Here is a 22,357-nt window from a genome sequence, read left to right on the forward strand (position 1 = left end):
TCATATTCCCCCTGCATCTCTTGCCCAAAACTTGCAATCTGTGTCCCTTAGTCCTTCTACCATTAGTTAATGGGAACAGTTTTTCCTTGTCTAACTTATCTAAGCCTGTCATAATCTTGTACACTTCTATTAAATCTCCCCTCAATCTCCTTTATTCTAAGGAGAACAAACCCAGCTTTTCCAAACTAACTTTGTAACTAAAATCCTTCATCCCTGGAACCATTCTGGTATATCTCCTCTGCACCCTCTCAAGGACCCTCATATCCTGTGGTGACCAGAACTGGATGCAATACTCCAGCTGGGGCCTAACCAGATCTTTATAAAGGTTCAGCAAACTTCCCTGCCTTTATACTCAATGTCTCTATTTGTGAAGTGCAAGATCCCATATGCTTTGCGCTCTCAATGTACTGCCACCTTCACAGATTGATGCATGTTGACCCCCAGGTCCCTCTGTTCCTGCACTCTTCTTTAGAACTGTGCCATTAATTATATATTGCCTCTTCCTATTCCTTCTGCCATGATGCATTATCTCACACTTGTCTGTATTAAATTCCATCTGCCACCTTTCTGCCCACTCCGCTAGCCTATCTATGTTGCAGGCAGTTCCTATCATTCTCACTGTTTACCATACCTCCAAGTTTGGTGTCATCAGCAAATTTTGAGATTCTACTCTATATTCCAAGCTCTAAGTCATTGGGGTGGCACAGTGGTGCAGCGGTTAGCACCACAGCCTCACAGTTCCAATGACCTGGGTTCAATTCTGGGTACTGCCTGTGTGGAGTTTGCAAGTTCTCCCTGTGACCACGAGGTGCTCTGGTTTCCTCCCACAGCAAAGACTTGCAGATTGATAGGTAAATTGGCCATTATAAATTGCCCCTAGTATAGGTAGGTGGTAGGGGAATATAGGAACAGGTGAGGATGTGGTAGGAATATGGGATAGTGTAGGATTAGTATAAATGGGTGGTTAATGGTTGGCACAGACTTGGTGGGCCGAAGGGCCTGTTTCAGTGCTGTATCTCTAAATCTAAATCTAAAAAATCTAAACTCTGTGTTGTCCCAACTTTGGACCCTTGTGCACTCTCCACTTCTTTCATCAAAACATTGGCAGCTATACTTTCAACCATCTAAGCCTTAAGCTCTGGCATCCCCTCCCAAAACCTCCCCGTCCGTCCACCTCATTCTCCTCCTGAAGGCCCTCCCTGAAACAAACCTTTTTTGACCAAGCTTTTAATCACATATCCTAACATATCCTTCATTGGCCGTGATTGTTTTTGTCTTATTATGCTCTTGCAAAGCTTGGGATGTTTTAAAGGCGCTGTAGAAATGTAAGTCATTGTTGTTGAACTAGAGGTTTAACTACAGACGCTGTACAAATTGATGAAAATTGCATTAAGATTGTAGATTTAAGATTGGGGTGGAAGAAAGATTTTAATAACTTTCTGCACAGCACACATTATCGTCCCCCCCGCCCCATACTAGTGATTTGGTTGAAATAAAGGTTTATTGAGCGGCGCCTGCACCACCCAGCTTCCTTCATGCCACCCACAGCGCTGTAACCTGAGAATGCAACACAAGCGTGGAGTTTAGCCCAGGACACAGAAACCGCAGAACTGACAAAGAGCAAAAGGCATTGGGAATTTAGTTTACAGAAATTCTAGCTTAATACCAGAAATATGAAAAATAAATAAAACTAATACTTAAAAATAACGCTAGCAAGCTACCAAGATCGAAAGGTCGGTCATGGAAGATGGCTACGGAACAGGAATGCCGAAGGGTTAGATGTTGGAAAGGAAAGTTTACGTCCGTCTTTCCCTTTCTCCTCTCTATCGTGTTGGATCTCAGATCCGATCGCTGGTCAGAACATCTGCTGGGAACGTGCGCCAAGGAGGCACGACTTGGCTAACCGGCTTGATAGTTTTTTAAACCTGGAACATTAAAAGAAGAAAATTACGAATTCATCGTGAATGGACGTCTTGAGGACTTACAGAATCAGTTACTTTCTTGCGTATCTTCTCAATGTATTTTCAGGTGGGAAACAAATAACTGTTTAAGAAACTGTATTCAGAAATGATGCTTGCCTGAAGCTGATAAAAGTTGCCTTGTGCGTAGATGAAAGAGCTGTGAGTAAAGTTTATAGATAAACATTTTAATTCCAGAAAGGGAAATTTTAAACGGGAACTCAGTGGGACACAAATGTTACATGAATAGACTATCGTAAATAATGTTTTAAATTAAAAGGCAGGAAAGTGGTGATAAATTTAAACTACAGAGAAATAGTCAAAAAACAGATGAGGAAGAACTTTCTTCAGAGAGTGATGGTTGCAAACTGTCTGCCAGATCAAGTAGCAGAGGTAGTAACAGTAAATGTATTCAAAGCACAGCTCCATACTATAGTGGAACTATTTGCACCGGAGCAGAGAAGGCTAAGAGGAGATTTAGTGGAAGTTTTTAAAATTATAAAGGGGTTTGAACCATTTAGAGGGAAAGAATGTTTCTGCTAGCTGGGGATCCAATAGTGCAAGGTCATCAATTTAAAGGAGACTGAGGAGTGAGGTTAGAAGAAATTTATTTCAGCAGAAGTTTGCTGACATATGGAATGCTTTGCCACATGGGATGGCAGAGGCAGAGACCATTTGCATCTTTTAAGGAAAAACTGGATAGGTGAGAGCAATTGCCCTTGACATCAAAACAGCATTTGACCCAGCAAAACTGAAGTCAATGGGAATCGGGGGGAAACTCTCCACTGGTTGGAGTCATACCGAGCACAAAGAAAGATGGTTGTCGTTGTTGGAGGCCAATAATCTCAGCATCAGGACATCACTGTAGGAATGTCTCAGGTGGTGTCCTGGGTGGAACCATCTTCTGCATCATCAATGACTTTCCCTCTAACATAAGTCAGAGGTGGGGATATTCGCTGATGATTGCACGATGCTCAGTACCATTCGCAACTCCTCAGATATTGAAACAGTCTGTGCCTGCATGCATGCAGGAAGACCTGGACAATTTTCAGGCCTGGGCTGTAAGTTGCAAGTGACATTCACGCCACACAAGTGCCGAACAATTACCATCTCCAACAGAAGCCTTGACATTCAACAGCATTACCATTGCTGAATCCCCCACCATCAACCTCCTGGGGTTACCATTGACCAGAAACTTAACTGGACCAGCCAAATAAATACTGTGGCTACAAGAGCAAGTCAGAGGCTAGGAATTCTGCACCAAGTAACTCATGTCCTGATGACCCAAAGCCTGTCCACCATCTACAAGGTACAAGTCAGGAATGTGATGGAATACTCTCCACTGCCTAGACAAGAGCAGATCCAACAACACTCAAGAGGCTCGATACCATCCAAGTCAAAGCAGCCGCTTGATCGACACCCCATCTACCACCTTAAACATTCACTCCTTTCATCACAAGTGTATAGTGACAGCAGTGTGTATCATCTACAAAATGCAGTGCAGCAACTCCTCAAGGCTCCTGCGACAGCAGCTTCCAAACCCGCGACCTCTATCACCTTGAAGGACAAGGGCAGCAGATGCATGGGAACACCACCTGGAAGTTCCCTCCAAGTTGCACGCAATCCTGAATTGGAACTATATCGCCGTTCCTTCACTGTCACCGGGTCAAAACCCTGGAACTCCCCCCCCCCCCTAACAGCACTGTGGGTGTACCTACATGAGATGGACAGCAGCAGTTCAAGAAGGCGGCTCATCATCACCTTCTCAAGGGCAATTAGGGATGGGCAATAAAAGCTGGCCTTGCCAGCAATGCCCACATCCCAAGAACGAATAACTTTTTAAAATAGTGAAGCAGTAAAAAAAGGGTGAGAGCAGGGCAGTGCAAAGAACTGGCACAGACACAATGAATAGGCTGAATGGTCTCCCTCTGTGCTGTATCTTTTATGATTTAATGGGATAATTGATGAGGGAAATGAACTAAATGGGGTTGAACAGCCTTTGTCCTTTTCTAACATTCTGAAATAACGGGATGCATTTATTTAGATAGCATCATATGTTTTACTGAGAAGGTGTTTTTGAATGATTCAGGGTGTTTCTGTGCACAATGTGAGGACTGCAGATCTTCCTACTGCTGCAGAGGTTCCCCTCCATACTGCTGCTCATACTACGCCTACATCGGAAGCATCTTATCGTAAGTTATGTCTATTTAATTATTTTGAAAAGAGAATGCAGGCTCAAAGGATATAATAGCAATTCTACCTGTTTTTGTGGGAATGCCCTGCTTAAAACTTGCTGAAGTAAATGATACCAAAGCATTAAAGTGGTTTTGGGAAAGATGGTCCGGAATAATTCTAGGGTTTAAGGCTTTGTTATGAGCAAAATGTGTAGAGCCAAAGTGTTTTCGCTGGGAAAAAGAAAATTGGGGGGGGTGGGGGGAGGTGGGGGGGAAGAAATAATTAAGGCCCTTAGAATGAGAGTATAGATGATTTAGATTTAAATAGGTTACTTGATTTAGACTGAGTTAGTGCCCTCTCAATTTTTGGTGAGGGGTGTGGGTATTTCCCACTGTTCAACTTTCACCTGACCACAGCAACTGTTTTTGTTATTAGTGTTTAACCCCTTTGTATTTTATTTGTCAAATAAACAGATGACAGGTTTTCCTTGAGGTTTAAAACAGAAGATTAATTATTTATTGAGCAATATGCCTTATCCTGAAATTGTCGCAACCACACCCACTCACGCATTCACTCGCACACACACACACATGCACACACAAGAAAAGACAGATAGAGAGGAAAAGGGGTAAGTGGTTTGAAGTGAGGTAGGGTTTTGGAGTTCACAGTAAACCTGCTAAATTTTCTCGGAGGTCATGTTTTCTCTTCAGTTGCAGGCCTGAGGTGTTTGTAGACGTCCCTTGTTGGTTGAAAGTTCAGTTTGAAGAAAGGGGATCTCTTCCAGTTCACTGCTGCACAAGTTGAAATGTAGAATTCACAGCAGGGTGCCTTCATTTTTGGCTTGCTGTATTTTCTCCCAGCTCTTAGCTGGACAAGGTTTGGTGATCCTTTTTCCTAGGTCTCTCTCTCTCTCTCCAGACAGCTACCTTTAAAACTAAAAGTCTCTTACATCTCCCTTCTTCTGGAAGCCAAAGATTTTCCTCCCTGTGCTGACTGACAATGGTCCACTCTGTGGCTGCTTCACACCTTCTTTGTTTCAGAAGAACCCATTCAATTCAAAAATGTCTCTTAATGGGTTTAGGATGGGTGTATGTATTCTTTTGTCCTTGCCAGACAGTTTGAACATACAAAGGCAAGATCTTTGGATATTCGGTGGGCATTTTCTTTAAGCACACTGTCATTTTTTTTGAAAGAAAAGTCTATTTTTATAACTCTTCAAGTTGCGTTCTTGTAGTTTCAATTGCTGCACTTTATGTGAGTGTCACAATGCACTGACAGAAACAAGTTTGGTTCTGCATGTACCTTCTCATAACTTAGCCTAATATCTGAATCATCTTGTTCACTCTTCTGTTAGATTTCAGTGTTATTTTGGCATAGTTGGTAGCACTCTTACATTTAAGTAAGAGGTTGTGGGTTCAAATCCCACTAGGGACTTGAGTTTACAATTTAGGCTGGCTGTTCAGTATCAGTGTTGAAGGAGTGCTTTATTTTTGAAGCTACTGTACAGTGCATGAAAATGGTAAATCACTCTCATCACGCTGTATTACTATTTGAAGAAAAGTGGGGAAAATGTTTTATGATATTCTAGAATATATAAGGTGCTATATAAATGCAATTCTTTTTTCCTCTGAATCCTCTCTGACTTCATTTGAAGGTAGTAGAGTGCCCAATGAATCTCATCAACAATCTTTACAAAATTAGAATAACTTGTTTTGATTAAAAGTCAAATTCTCTTCTCATAGATCCTTGTGTTTGGTGTATGTATATGGGAAAGAACTGTCAAGTTGAATATATCAGTCGTTATTATTATTGGTTTATTATTGTGATATGAAGGACTTTGAGGGTTGCCTGTATCCTCTCCTTTACCCTTTCTCTCACTAAAACCAAATCTCTTCTCATTATCAACCCTCCTATCTTTCCAACTTCTGCAAAAGTTTCCAAACTGGGGCCTCTAATTACTGCTTTTGTGGGTCAATTCATAATCATCTGCCATTGCTGTGGCATTCCTTACTTTACCAACTTTATGTTCTTCCAGGTAGGATCTTGTTCCTGAAGGGATACTATTTTTATATTCTTCCATTCAGATTACTTCTCTAAGACTTTTAAAATCTTGCTCAATATTTCCTTCTCTCGAGCAAATTTCATAAATGTTTGTAACATATACACAAGAAATGCTGGAAATACTCAGCAGGTCTGGCAGCATCTGTGGAGAGAAAAGCAGAGTTAATGTTTGTGGTCAGTGACCTTTCATCGGAACACAGACTGGAAACATTAATTCTGCTTCTCTTTCCACAGATGCTGCCAGACCTGCTGAGTATTTCCAGCATTTCTTTTTTTTTATTTCAGATTTCCAGCATCTGCAGTATTTTGTTTTTATTATCCAGAGATGTTCACTTTTAAATTCCTAAATTTTTGCCTGTAAGCCTCTGGTACCAACTCATAAGCATTGAGAACTGCAGTTTTAACCATTTCATAATCACTTGACTATTCCTTTGCAAGTGTTGAATATACTGCTAATGTTTTTTCCCACTAACACACTTTGCAATATAATTGCCCAACTTCCTTTTGGCCATTTCAACTTGGTAGCAATTCTTTGAGAACACAAAGTACATTTCAACACCTTCCTCACTGAATTTAGGCATTAAGCAAATATTCCTTGCCAAATCAAAACCAGAAGTTAAATCAGACAGAATTAGAATTAGAATTAGAACATTACAGCGCAGTACAGGCCCTTCGGCCCTCGATGTTGCGCCGACCATCTGACCTACACTATTCCATTTTCATCCATATGTCTATCCAATGACCACTTAAATGCCCTTAATGTTGGCGAGTCTACTACTGTTGCAGGCAGGGCGTTCCACGCCCCTACTACTCTCTGCGTAAAGAAACTACCTCTGACATCTGTCCTATATCTTTCACCCCTCAACTTAAAGCTATGTCCCCTCATGTTTGCCATCATCATCCGAGGAAAAAGACTCTCACTATCCACCCTATCTAACCCTCTGATTATCTTGTATGTCTCTATTAAGTCACCTCTCCTCCTCCTTCTCTCTAACGAAAACAACCCCAAGTCCCTCAGCCTTTCCTCGTAAGACCTTCCTTCCATACCAGGCAACATCCTAGTAAATCTCCTCTGCACCCTTTCCAAAGCTTCCACATCCTTCCTATAATGCGGTGACCAGAACTGCACGCAATACTCAAGGTGCGACCTCACCAGAGTTTTGTACAGCTGCATCATGACCTCGTGGCTCCGAAACTCGATCCCCCTACTAATAAAAGCTAACACACCATATGCCTTCTTAACAGCCCTATTAACCTGGGTAGCAACCTTCAGGGATTTATGTACCTGGACACCAAGATCTCTCTGCTCATCTACACTACCAAGAATCTTCCCATTAGCCCAGTACTCTGCATTGCTGTTACTCCTTCCAAAGTGAATCACCTCACACTTCTCCGCATTAAACTCCATTTGCCATCTCTCAGCCCAGCTCTGCAGCCTATCTATGTCCCTCTGTACCCTACAACACCCTTCGACACTATCCACAACTCCACCGACCTTCGTGTCATCCGCAAATTTACTAACCCACCCTTCTACACCCTCATCCAGGTCATTTATAAAAATGACAAACAGCAGTGGCCCCAAAACAGAACCTTGCGGTACACCACTAGTAACTAAACTCCAGGATGAACATTTGCCATCAACCACCACCCTCTGTCTTCTTTCAGCTAGCCAATTTCTGATCCAAAGCTCTAAATCACCTTCAACCCCATACTTCCGTATTTTCTGCAATAGCCTACCGTGGGGAACCTTATCAAACGCCTTACTGAAATCCATATACACCACATCCACGGCTTTACCCTCATCCACCTGTTTGGTCACCTTCTCGAAAAACTCAAAAAGGTTTGTGAGGCACGACCTACCTTTCACAAAACCGTGCTGACTATCGCAAATGAACTTATTCTTTTCAAGATGATTATAAATCCTATCTCTTATAACCTTTTCCAACATTTTACCCACAACCGAAGTAAGGCTCACAGGTCTATAATTACCAGGGCTGTCTCTACTCCCCTTCTTGAACAAGGGGACAACATTTGCTATCCTCCAGTCTTCCGGCACTACTCCTGTCGACAATGACGACATAAAGATCAACAACAACGGCTCTGCAATCTCCTCCCTGGCTTCCCAGAGAATCCTAGGATAAATCCCATCTGGCCCAGGGGACTTATCTATTTTCACTCTTTCCAAAATTGCTAACACCTCCTCCTTGTGAATCTCAATCCCATCTAGCCTAGTAGGCTGTATCTCAGTAATCTCCTCGGCAACATTTTCTTTCTCTACTGTAAATACTGACGAAAAATATTCATTTAACGCTTCCCCTATCTCCTCTGATTCCGCACACAACTTCCCACTACTATCCTTGATTGGCCCTGTTCTAACTCTTATCATTCTTTTATTCCTGATATACCTGTAGAAAGCCTTAGGGTTTTCTTTGATCCTATCCGCCAATGACTTCTCGTGTCCTCTCCTTGCTCTTCTTAGCCCTCCCTTTAGATCCTTCCTGGCTAGCTTGTAACTCTCAAGCGCCCTAACTGAGCCTTCACGTCTCATCCTAACATAAGCCGCCCTCTTCTTCTTGACAAGCGCTTCAACTTCTTGAGTAAACCACGGCTCCCTCGCTCGACAACTTCCTCCCTGCCTGACAGGTACATACTTATCAAGGACACGCATTAGCTGCTCCTTGAATAAGCTCCACATTTCGTTTGTGCCCATCCCCTGCAGTTTCCTTCCCCATCCTACACATCCTAAATCTTGCCTAATCGCGTCATAATTTCCTTTCCCCCAGCTATAATTCTTGCCCTGCGGTATATACCTGTCCCTGCCCATCGCTAAGAAACAGAAACTCAAACCTTTTTGCCACTCCCTGTTTGCGTAATCTAAGTTTTTCTTTGTCCAGTGCAAATTTCCTGGCTTTGTTTTCTTTTTGTAACTCTTTTTCTTTCTCTTTGAATTCAAGCTTTCTCATTTCAAGTTGGAATTGTCTGCGCCTTTCTCTTTTGAAGTTCTCTTTCTTCATTTTCAATTCCAGTTGCCTCATTTATAACTGAATTCCAGCTAACTCAATCTGAGAGCTACCAAGATCACCCTTTGCTTCCTCAAGGTTAAAATGCTGACCTAACACTTCAATAATTTCTGCCTTTTTAGCTTTTGATTTTAAACTAACCCCCACTTGCTCTGCAATAGCCATTAACACATCCACTGTTAACTGTGTTATATCACTGAGAGTCAAATCTTCTCTCTCCGAAAAGGTTTGAGCATTAAAAGTAGACATGCTGACTTTTCTTTATGAGTACAGCAAAAGTAATTGTGAAATAGTGTTCCATTAAATTCTAGCAAACTCCAATGTACCCGTTTTACAACCTCTGAATTCATATCAGATAAGCTGCCAATTTGTTACTACCTCAGTAAAACAATTAATGTTAAAACACGAGATATGAACTCCCAGACCAATTTAACGAATTACACGACAATATTTCATGTTTTAAGACTTTTATTATAACAACTAAACTAAAAATATCCCCATTAATTCTTTGTAAGTAGCTGATACCCCAAATTACAGAGAAAGATATTTTCTTCACTTATTAAAACACCTGAAAACCTTACTCCGCACTATACGTTGAACAGTTATCTTGATAGTGAAATGTTTGCAACTAAAGGTTCCAAACTCCTCTCTGTTGCAATAGGTTGGATCTCTCAGACCTTTCTCAAAGTCAATGTCCTCTCCACTCATTTCTTTTGAGCACTTTCGATGTCTGTGAATAAGGTGGTTTCTGGTGATTCCATTGGTCTTTTCTTCTCTGTGAACCTCAACTTTCAAAACAGGTTCAAGTCTTTGCAGCCTTTCGCTGTATCAGTCTTCTAAGAGCAGGTGTTCCCTCTCTGTCTCTCCTCTCTGAGGTTACCACTGCTGGTCTTCACCTGGTCTTCCTTACAGCCTGCCTGCCTTCTGAAAATCTGTAGAATTTTTCTGGAATCAAAAATCAATAGCCATTTGTCTTTTCCAATATACAAGTGCACAAGTCTGGCTTCAGCAGAGCCACATGGACTTTCCATTGTTTCCAGGTGTTAGCAATAGCCAGTCACATTGACATTCTCAGAGTCACTGACTCTTTCTTTATGATCTGAACATCTGGGAGGGTGAAACCCATTGTTCTTTTTAAAGAGGTCTTTGATCTGAGTTCTTTGTTGGCCTGGCAGCCAAGATTCCCGTCTTGTCTTTAAGCAAAGTTGATGTGAGGTCACATTACTTCTCTGACTCCATCTTAAACTACATTAAAATCAGTTTTTAAAAGATAATCGTGCTACAAAGTCCAGCGTCCATAACAGTGTGAAAGAAAGACTTGCATTTAAATGGTGCCTTTTATGACCTCAGGACATTCCACTGCATTTTACATAGAATCATAGAATTATTCTATGGTTATAGCATAGAAGGAGGTCATTGAGCACATCATGTCTCTGCTGGCTGTCTGCAAGATAAACTTAGCTAGTCCCACTCCCCTGCTTTTTCCCCGCATGCCTGCAAATCTTTTCTCTTCAGATAATTATCCAATTCTCTTCTGAAAGCCATGATTGAATCTGCCTCCACCATACTCTCAAGCAGTGCATTCCAGATGTTAAAAAGTCACCTCTGGTTCTTGTGCTGAACACCATAAATCGAGTCCTCTGGTTCTCGACCCTTCCACCAATGGGAACAGTTTCTATCTACTCTTCCCAGATCCCTCATGATTTTGAACACCTCTATTAAATCTCCTCTCAACCTTCTCTAAGGGGAACAGTCCCAGCTTCAAAAATCTAACCACATAACCGAAGTCTCTCATCTCCAGAACAATTCTCTTAAATCTTTTCTGCACTCTTTCCAATACCTTTACATCCTTCCTAAAGTGTGATGTGAAGTATATTTGAAGTGTAGTCGCTGTTGTAATGTAGAAAACATGGCAGCCAATTTGTGTACAACATAGTCTCACAAACAGCAATGAGATAATAACCAGATAATCTATTTTTAAATAATGCTGGTTGAGGGATAAATATTGGTGAGGACTAAAGGCCGGCTCGGGTCTGCAAATGAAACCCGACCCAAGCCCGACAGAACCACATCCGGCACGAGTCCTTTCATTTTTTCCCACGCCTGACTCGACCCGACCATCAGTTGGACCATCAGTTAACCTAGCTTCCATTTTTCACTTTGTTGCTTATCTGCATAATCTTAAAAAAACTGTAACTAAACAACCTTTCAAGTCCAAAAAGTACATTAACATTGGAGCCACGTACCTGAGGTGCTGATGGTGTGTGTCCAACCCGGCCCGACCCGAGCCAAGCCCAAATGCCGGACCCGGAAGAGCAAGCCGACCCAAACTCGACACATGTCGTCGGTTCCCATCAGATTCAGGTCAGATAGCTCTGCTCTAGCGAGGACACTGGGGAGAAATCCCCTGCTATTTAAAATAGTGCAATGGGATCTTTTACATTCTCCTGAGAGGGCAGACGGGTCTCGTTTTAATGTTTCATCTCGGATGGCACTTCTGACAATACAGCACTCCCTCGGTACTACACTGGAGTGTCAGTCTAGATTTTGTGCTTAAGTCTTCATAGTTGGATTTGAACATACAACCTTCTAACTCACAATGGCTGACATTGTGTATATTGGATAAGAACAGAATTAGCTGTGATGTCTTCTATGGTCTGTCCACATTTACAGTTTATGCATGCCCATGAAGGATTGCAAATGTGAGTAAAATTCTGGAGAGCTGCTAGCACCTGTGGAAATATACCCTATTATGAATTACCACCTTCAGGTCAGTAAAGGAGAGAAACTTGGAGGACCAAAGTTTTCAGAAGGACTGCTGTGGAACAGTGCGACAGAATGTGTAAGGGTAAATTTTCACAGGGATTCACAGAATTTACCCTTACACATTCTGCGCGTTGCTCCCACTGTAATCAGTATCATATATTTTGATTGGGGGCTTTGTCCTGAGCGGTTGTAACAGCAACATAAATGCCTGCATAGACTGGTTGAGCCAAGTGGCCTTTTACTGTCCTATGTATGTAATCCCATGCAACACTGACTTAGATTTTAAAAGGAGATTTGTGCATAATAATATGTCACTACTAAAGCCTTGCAGTCAGAATTAAAACTAGATTTAAAGCGCAGATTAACGGACTGGCTTTTCTGTACAGGCTTATTCTGATTGCAGTGGGAGCAACGCACTGTCAATTCAGTCCCGTCGCTCCACAGGTCGCATTATATATCTTTAAGCTTTCCAAATTGAAAAAGCAGCAGCCGAATTGAATCAATCTAGTAACCCTCGAATGAGGCGAACCAAACCAGGTATCTTGAGATTTCAACAAATTAACTGTATATAAAAAAACTAAAATCTTAAACACTACTAAGATAAATCAATATCTAAAGACCTTATAACTTTTTTTTTAAAGTGAACACCCGCATTCGCATACATATACCCAAACTAACAGTAGTTTGGTTTTTAATTAGCTGCCCGAAAAAATAGGAAAAAACAATAAAGTTTTTGCAGATTACACTTCCAACGAATGGTCTTCTAATTCAACACAGTTGAAGTTCACTTGCAGTCTTCCAAGGTCCAATGAATCCAAAGATATTTTCAGAGATAGGAATTCAGCAGTTCAGTTCAGCAGTTCCAGTATGAAACTCTTTTTCCAGTGATGAACACAGTAGATCAATAATAATATTTTTTAAGGAATTAATCTGGCTTGACTTTTTAGAATTTTGAGAGAGAAACTAGACAAATTGACTTAGAGAGAGCTCTCCTATTTCCTTCACGTGCCAGAACAGCCTGTGTCTGTCTGTCTCTGCAAAACCAGTTTTTGCCAGCCCGTTTCAAAGTCAAAACTGATACATTATATGTCTGTTCTCCCTCTCTGTATGGTGGTTACCGGGCAACCAGAATGCACTTCCGCTTACAGTCTCTGGAGCTTGCTGCCTTAAAGAAGTACTGATCTTTTACAGCCTTAAAGGCGCACCGCAATATTTCCCAAGAAAAAAAACACAGGATCATGACATTACACTCAAGCTTCCTCCTGTCTTTCCTCATCTAACTCTACCAGCATAACCTTCTATTCCCTTCTCCCTCATATGCTTATCCAACCTTCCCTTAAATGCAGCTGTACTATTCACATCAACCCCTTTGGTAGCAAGCTCCACATTCTCATCACTCCCTGGGTAAAGAAGTTTCTTCTGAATTCCCTGTTTAATTTTAGATTTTTTTTGAAAATGTGATTTTTTTAAAATGTGAGAAAAAATCAAATGGAAGGAATCGTACCAATTATAGTGCTTCTCATCTATTTCAAATGCAAAAATCCATTCAAATCTTTTGATCAGTCCCACATTCAGATCGTTTGAGAACAAACGAATATTACGACGAGCTTTACAGAACAATTCACGATTAAATGTCTCTGTAATAGGTAAAGTAAAGTTCCATCCAGAGTCTTGTGATCAGCCCTGTAGAATTATTTACTGTGTTTCTATGGTGGCTGTCCTACTAAGCAACCAGAAGTTGGCAACATTCTGACCTGACCTCTTCATGCAATCAAACTGACAAATGAGTGGAATCATGTTTCCTTTAGGAGTGCTACCATGTCAGGCCATGGCTTTCATTGCACATAAATTATACTTAGCCCTGTCTTTGTGATTTCAAGCCATTGTTGTCTAAATGTAGCTGTCTGTGTGTATACGGTTGGGCGTGTTGAATAATTGTGCAATAATATGGATAAATGTTAGACTACATGGTCATTTAACTATGTGATTTGGTGTCCATAGTGAAGGATTGCATGTTTCTGTGAATTAGTGTATGTTCGATTTTTGTATTTGTGTAATTGAGTGATTGTATATTTGATGAGCAGTATGCAATTGAATGGCAGTTTGTGTAAGTAGTTATGTGTTTGAGTGGTTCAGATGTGATTTTGTGTTTGTGTGACTGAGTGGTTGTGCAATATGTAATTGCAAAGTCTTTGTGTGATTTAATGGCTCCTTGTTTGTGTGAGTCAGTTGCGTATTTCAGTGACTGATTTTGGGCCTACTGTGTATTTAGTGGCTGTGGGCATTATTTTCAGGTCCTACTGGGGGTGGGAACGAAGGCTGACGGACATTGAAAATAATGGCACCATTTCTGCCGCTGGCGAGTTTCATCGGGGTGAGGCAAGACCGGCCCTGAGAATCTGCTCAATTCGCAAATAAGTCCAATTAAGCTCATTAATGAGCTAATTGAGAGTTCGTTGAAGGCCAGATTGAGATTTTGGTGGGGGCGAGTGGGCTGCACGCAGGGTCAGGAGCGGACCAGGTGCAAGGAGGCACAACACAGCGGGAGCCAGTTATGGTCATCCGAAGAAAGTAGGTGGGCCCCTTGAAAGGGAGAACGGTTACGAAGGACACAAAGCCATTGGGACACAGGTGCCATCAGGTGTGCATAAGTTGCGGGGAGAGTGTTGACTACGTGCTTGGGCAGTGCAGGGGGTCATAACCCTCCTGGCATCATGGGAGCATAAGAGGAGGGGGCAAGGCCTCCAGGCACAAATGGGAGGCCACATCAGCGCAAGGAAGGCAACAGCTAGTAATGGGAGCACGATTCTCAGATTTTGGGTTCAGTGGCGATGAGGAGCAACATCCTCCACAGAAGACAGAGGCCCAGCCAGGCATGAGGAGAGCATCAGAGAAGGATGAGGGGCACAAAGGCCATGGAGGCCATACCGCCGGTTTAGGATCTACCAGCGAAGAACGAGCTACATTGAGATAACTGCAAACCAGTGCCACAGGAAACTGCGATTCTCCAGGCAGAGGGTCACAGAGATATATATGCCTCCTGTGGTGGAAGCTCTCATACCTTGCAGCATTGCTCGCCATGCCCTGCCAGTAGCCATGAAAGTTATTGTGGCCTTGAACTTCTTGGCCTCTGGGTCCTTCCAAGGATCAGACCTTTGTGGTGTCTCGCTATCAGCTGCACACCACTTCATCTCATAGATTACTGAGACCCTTCTTGCAAGGGCTAGATAGCACATTTGTTTCCAGAGAGATGGGGCCTCAGGCAGAAAGAGCAGTGGGTTTCACCTCATCACTGGATCTCCCCAATTGCAGGGCATCATTGATTGCACCCAGGTGGCCATCAAGACACCGAACGAGTGGCCAGTGAGATTAATCAATGGGAAAGGCTTCCACTCCCTCAACGCTCAACTGGTCTGTGACTACAACAAGGGCTTCCTGCATGTGTGTGCTCGTTTTCCTGGCAGCTGCCATGACTCCTTCATCCTCTGGCAGTCCAGGGTGCTGCAGCCCTTCATTCCAACCCCAGACTACATGGATGGATTCCAGGGATCAAGGGTTACCACTTGAAGAGATGGCTATTCACCCCTTTACGTGACCCTGAGACTGAGCTACTACACAACCGAGGTTACCTACGCACAAGGACAACCATCGATCAGGCCATCAGGCTTAGAAACCATAGAAAAGTTATGGCACAGAAAGAGGCCATTCAGTCCATTGTGTCTGGGCCAACTGAAAAAACTAGCCATCCAATCTAATCCCACCTTCCAGCACCTGGTCCGTAGTCTTGCAGGTTACAGCACTTCATGTGCAGGTCCAGGTACGTTCTAAATGAGTTCAGGGTTTCTGCCTCCACCGCCGATCCGGGCACCTACCACCCTCTGGGTGAAAAAGTTTTTTCTCGTGTCTCCTGTAATCCTTCTACCAATCACCTTAAATCTGTGCTCCCTGGTAACTGACCTCTCTGCTAGGGGAACTAGATCCTTCCTACCCACTCTTTCTAGGTCTCTCATAATTTTGTACACCTCAATTAAGTCACCCCCAGCCTCCTCTGTTCTTACGAGTTTACACAGTTTTACACAGTTCCAGAATTACATCGCTGCTTTTGTATTCTATATCTCGGCCAATAAAGGAAAGCATTCCATATGCCTTCTTCACCACTTTATCTACCTGTCCTGCCACCTTCAGGGATCCATTGTTGGGAAATTATTAGAATCCATTATTAAGGAAGTAATAACAGGACATTTAAAAAGTCAAAACGCAATCCATCAGAGTCAGCATGGTTTTATGAAGGGTAAATCGTGTTTGACTAATTTGCTAGAGTTCTTCGAAGCTGTGACAAGCAAAGTGGATAATGGGGATCCTGTACATGTAGTATATCTGGACTTCCAGAAGGCATTTGATAAGGTGCCGCACAAAAAGTTAATACACAAGGTAAGATCATATGGGGTTAGGGGCAATTTATTAGCTTGGATAGAGGATTGGCTAACCAACAGAAAATAGAGAGTTGGGATAAATGGGTCTTTTTCTGGTTGGCAAGATGTAACTAGTGGGGTGCCACAGTGTTCGGTTCTATTTACAATCTATATTAATGACTTGGATGCAGGGATAGAAGGTACTCAAGCAAATTTTGCAGATGACACTAAAATAGGTGGGATAGTAAATTGCAATACAGAAATAAGAAATTTACAAATGGATATGGATAGGTTAAGTGAATGGGCCAAAATTTGGCAGATGGAGTTTAACGTGGATAAGTGTGAGGTTATCCATTTTGGTCGGAAGAATAGAAAGACAAATTATTATCTAAATGGAGAGAAACTTCAGACTGCTTCGGTGCAGAGGGAACTGGGTGTCCTCGTGCATGAATCGATGAAAGCTAGTATGCAGGTACAGCAGGTAATAAGAAAGGCAAATGGAATTTTGGCATTTATTGCTAAAGGAATAAAATATAAAAGTAAGGAAGCATTGCTGCAACTGTACAAGGCATTAGTGAGACCACACCTGGTGTATTGCGTACAGTTTTGGTCCCCTTACTTGAGGAGGGATGTAGTTGCACTGGAGGCAGTTCAGAGGAGGTTCACTAGATTGATTCCAGGGATGAGGGGTTTGTCTTATGAAAAGAGATTGAGCAGTTTAGGCCTTTACTCTCTAGAGTTTAGAAGAACGAGAGGAGATCTAATTGAGGTATATAAGATGATTAAGGGGATTGACAAACTAGACGTAGAGAGGATGTTTCCTGTTGTGGGACAATCTAGAACGAGAGGTCATAGTTTTAGGATAAGGGGTAGCAGATTTAAACAGAGATGAGGAGAAATTATTTCTCTCAAAGGGTCATGAGACTGTGGAGTTCACTACTTTGGAGTGCGGTGGATGCCGTGACATTGAGTAAATTTAAGGAGGAGATAGACAGATTTTTAATTAGTAATGCGTGGAAGGGTTATGGAGAATGGGCAGGAAAGTGGAGGCCGAGATGAGATCAGCCATGATCGTATTGAATGGCAGGGCAGGTTCGAGGGTCTGAATTGCCTACTCCTGCTCCTTGTTCTTGTGTTTTGGACATGCACTCCAAGGTCTTTCACTTCCTCTACCCCTCTCAATATTCTCCCATTTATTGTGTATTCCCTTGCTTTGCTCGCCCTCCCCAAATGCATTACCTCACACTTCTCCGGATTGAATTCCATTTGCTACTTTTCTGCCCACTCAACCAAACCATTGATATCATTCTGGAGTCTATAGCTATCCTTTTCACTATCAACTACATGGCCAATTTTTGTGTCATCTGCAAATTTCCCAATCATGCCTCCCACATTTAAGTCCAAATCATTAATATATACCACAAACAGCAAGGGACGCAACACCTTCCATTCACAAAAACATCCGTCGACCATTACCCTTTATTTCCTGTCTCTGAGTCAATTTTGGATCCAAATCGCCACATTCCCCTGTATCCCATGGGCTTTTACTTTTCTGACCAGTCTGCCATGTGGGACCTTGTCAAATGCCTTACTAAAGTCCATATATCCAAGTCCAAGGAATCCTGCAGCGAGTAACTCACCTCCTGACTCCCCAAAGCCTGTCCACCATCTACAAGGCATAAGTCAGGAGTGTGATGGAATACTCTCCACTTGCCTGGATGGGTGCAGCTCCAACAACACTCAAGAAGCTCGACATTATCCAGGACAAAGCAGCCCGCTTGATTGACACCCCATCCACAAACATTCACTCCCTCCACCACCGACGCACAGTGGCAGCAGTGTGTACCACCTACAAGATGCACTGCAGCAACGCACCAAGGGTCCTGCAACAGCATCTTCCAAACCTGCAACCTCTACCAACTAGAAGGACAAGGGCAGCAAATGCATGGGAACACCACCACCTGCAAGTTCCCCTCCAAGTCACACACCATCCTGACTTGGAACTATATCACCGTTCCTTCACTGTCACTGGGTCAAAATCCTGGAACTCCCTTCCTAACAGCACTGTGGGTATATCTACCCCACATGGACTGCAACAGTTCAGGAAGGCAGCTCACCTCCACCTTCTCATGGGCAATTAGGGATGGGCAATAAATGCTGGCCTAGCCAGCAATGTCCACATCCCATAAAGGAATTTTTTTAAAATGTCGACAACATCCACTGCACTACCTTCATCAATTCTCCTTATTACTTCCTCAAAAAATTCAATTAAGTTAGTAAGACATGACCTTCCCTTAACAAATCCATGCTGACCATCCCTGATTAATCCATGCCTTTCGAAATGACAGTTTATCCTATCTCTCAGAATTGATTCTAATGATTTGCCCACCACCGAGGTCAGACAGACCTGTAATTATTTGGTCTATCCCTCGCACCCTTTTTAAACAATGGTGCAACGTTTGCACACTATCAATCCTCTGGTACCTCGCCTGTGAGGATTTGAAGATGATACTCAGAGCATTCACTATTTCCTCCCTGGCTCCCTTTAACAACCTGGGATGCAATCCAAGCAGCCCTGGCGATTCATCCACTTTCAAGGATGTCAGACCCTCTAGTACTTCCTCTCTCATTATGCTTATCGTATCTAATATTTCACACTCCTCTTTAACTACAATGTCTGTATCGACCGTCTCCTTTGTGAAGACAGAGACAAAGTGCTCATTAAGAACCCTACCCACATCTTCTGCATCCATGCATAAGTTACCTTGTCCATCTCTGATATGCCCGACCCTTTCCTTAGTTATTCTCTTGCTCTTAATGTACTCATAAAACACATTTGGGTTTTCCTTGCTTTTACCTGCCAATATTTTTTCATGTCCTCTCTTTGCTTTTCTAATTTCCTATTTTTACTTCACCCCTGCACTTCCTATACTCCTCTATGCTTTCTAAAGTATTAAGTTTTTTGTGACTGTCTAAGCTTTCTTTTTCTACTTTATCTTACCCTGTATGCTTCTAGATAACCAGGGGGCTCTAGATTTGGCAGTATCACCCTTTTTCTTTGTGGGAACATGTCTACACTGTGCCTGTAGAATCTCGCTTTTGAATGCCTCCCACTGGTTTGCCACTGATTTTCCTTCAAGTAGCTGTAACCAGTCCACTTGCGCCAGATCACCTCTCAGCTTCGTAAAATTTGCCTTCCCCCAATTTAGAACTTTAACTCCTGTTCTATCCTTGTCCTTTTCCATAATAATGTTAAATCTAACGGCATTATAGTCACTATCTCCAAAATGGTCACCCACTGCTACTTCATCCACTTGCCCAGCTTAATTTCCAAAGACTAAATCTCGAATTGCGCCCCGTCTCTTTGGGCTTGTTACATGCTGGCTAAAGAAGTTCTCTTGAATGCAGTTCAAGAAATTTGTCCCCTCTGTGCCCTTCAAAGTGTTTTTATCCCAGTTGATATTAAGGTAGTTGAAATCCCCAACTATTATTGCCCTATTGTTTTTGCATTCAGAAATTTGCTTCTGAAGATGCGGTGCCTGGGCCAGTCAGGTGGTGTCCTGCAGTACACTAGCAAGGGTCTTGCACATCGTGGTGGCTTGCTGCGCTCTACGAAAGATGGCCTTCCAAAAAGGTGTGGACCTTGAAGAGGTGAAATGCTAGATCAACACAGCTCATCTGAGGAATAGGAGCAGCAAGATGTGAAAGAGGAGGAGGAGGAGGAGGAAAATGTAGAACACAGAGGTGCCCCGGCTGCTCAGGGAGGTGGCGCCGGGTCAGGATGCCATCAGGGACCATCTGATCTAGGCATGTTTCAGATGACTTCTAACCCAGGAGAATGGCATGGTCTGGAACTTACTTTGAGCTGCCTTCCATGAAGACACAGCCTGGAATAGATCCACTCTCATCGCCAATGAAGGATGCACATCTGTTCAGAGGTTTCACGGTCCTTGTTCAAAGACTTTTGCCCCACTTCACCATGCCATCTCTTTTCCTGTCTTGTTATTAAATAAAGAATGAAAGCACACATGTCTGGCATGATATGTCAAAATTATACGGTGTTGAAAAATAGAAACAGTGCACATTTACAGGTGAAACAAACCTTAGTTCAGTGCTCTACCCAATCTGGTGGCCTCTGTTCTCGGTCACTTATATGTGGTGCTCCTATTGTGGCCTTGGATGAGGTGTAGGCAGCCTGCTTGCTTGTCTCTGCTTGTGGGTGAGATGTACTTGGCGGTTATCCTCATTGTGGAGTTGCCAGTGGGGGCACCTCCAGAGGCTGCAGCACCAGCGACACAAGGCCCTGCTGCATAGATGGTCCCTCAGTCAGAGGGGTCAAGGAAGCCGATGATGAAGATGGCACCCTGTGAGGGGTGGCACTCACATCATTCTCAGTGACTGTCTCAGCCCTTGCCTGGCACTTTGGATGGCTAGAGGGGACCATCAGTTGGGGTGCAACCGGCATTCCCTCCAACATCTCTGCACCACCACCGCCACTGACTGGTACATGCTACAGAGTGTGGCATGCATTCTGTGTACATCAGTGCGCAGTTCCTGCATGCACTCTGTGTGCATCAGTGCGCAGTTCATGCATGCACTCTGTGTGCAGCTGCATATGGTTTTCCATGAGGTTGCCCACTCTCAATGGAGGAGCATGCAAAGTCCTGAGCCATGGTAGCGCACGTGAGCTGAATGGACTCCTCCATTCTGAGCCCATGATCCCGCACTGCTTCAGAGATCTTTGACATGTGTGGGCACATCTGTTGCTGCTGGTCTAAACAGAACCTCCTTTCTTGTGAATCCTGAGGCCCTGCATCTGCACCCAGCTGAGTATGGTTATGTCTGTTCTCCATCCTCCGAGAGGTACTGCCCACAGCTGCCACTGCCTCTCTCACCTCTTCCTGCTCACTCGTGATGTGCTCATCTCCCAGTGACAACCTATATACGCCCGCCCGAGGACCCACCGAGGTTACATGCATCTGCACTGGTGGAGGGTGCACTTGTAAGATGGAATGGTGTTTGCTCTGATACCTCTGCTGGCAGCACTTGTCCCATTGTAATCACAGGAATTTGTTCTTGTCCACTCAACATCTGGATTTGTGGGAGAGTAGAACCATTTGCAGCACTGAGGCTTCCCAATGCAGCTGAGTCTTTAGAATACTGTCAGACGGGGTGGAGTCCAGTGCACCCCATTCATCTACGCATTGCAGTATCTATTCACCCTCTCCACCAGGAATGCCCATCTTGCCTTCCCCAACTTGCTCAAAGTCAGACACCCTGGCAATTTCCATTGCTCCTTCCTCCATGGTGGTCAAGATGTGTAGGATGGGCATTCCTTCTCCAGTCTGCACCCTCTCTCGGGCATTATGTGCTCTTTTCTCCTGCAAGGACAAAAGGGAGATCAGGCACCGCTGGCTTCAATGGCCAATGCCATCGACTCATTGACATAAGAAGCTACAAAAGTCAGCGCTGGCAGGACCTCAACAGCACTATATCTGTGAGCGTTGCTGAGGGCACACATTCCTCCCATATACAGAAGCAGCATGCACCCTCAGGCTCCTCAGTTGGAGTGTCTCCTGGAGGTTGAATACCCAGAGGACTATCATGAGGTTCTGGTGTTGCACTCACCCTGCCAGAGCGAATAAGGTCTTTGAACCATTTCTAGAACTGCACCCAGTTTCTCCAGACCACACTCGCGTTCTCAGCCACCTCTGTTCATGCCAGCTTGGTTTGGAAGGGTGACCTCCCTCCTCTCTCTCACTGCCTCTAGGAGGATCTCCAGGTCTGTGTCTGCGAAGCAAAGGGAATGCTGCCCCAGGTTCCAGAGCTCTTCCTTTACTGTTCCATGTCTGCTACTCAATCCAGTGAAATGGCAACCATGGTCTGTTTAAATTGGGCCTGCAATCGTTCAGTCCTGCCTCCATTCCTGCCCCCGGCTGCTAATTGGAAGCCCAACCCATCCTCC

At 43.5% G+C, this 22,357-nt stretch overlaps 1 protein-coding gene across 1 annotated transcript in view; it reads left to right on the forward strand.

Annotated features, from left to right (window-relative positions):
- Positions 1-1,564: 1,564 nt before the first annotated feature.
- cyyr1 (cysteine/tyrosine-rich 1) overlaps positions 1,565-22,357 on the forward strand; it is a 75,962-nt gene continuing 55,169 nt past the window's right edge. Inside the window, exons 1-2 of the mRNA XM_068040063.1 lie at positions 1,565-2,028; positions 4,048-4,150. Coding sequence (XP_067896164.1) covers positions 1,965-2,028; positions 4,048-4,150 — 167 coding nt within the window. The 5' untranslated portion in view covers positions 1,565-1,964. The remainder of the gene's footprint in view (positions 2,029-4,047; positions 4,151-22,357) is intronic.

The sequence above is a fragment of the Heterodontus francisci genome, chromosome 10, assembly GCF_036365525.1.
Source record: "Heterodontus francisci isolate sHetFra1 chromosome 10, sHetFra1.hap1, whole genome shotgun sequence".
Taxonomy (NCBI): Eukaryota; Metazoa; Chordata; class Chondrichthyes; order Heterodontiformes; family Heterodontidae; genus Heterodontus; species Heterodontus francisci.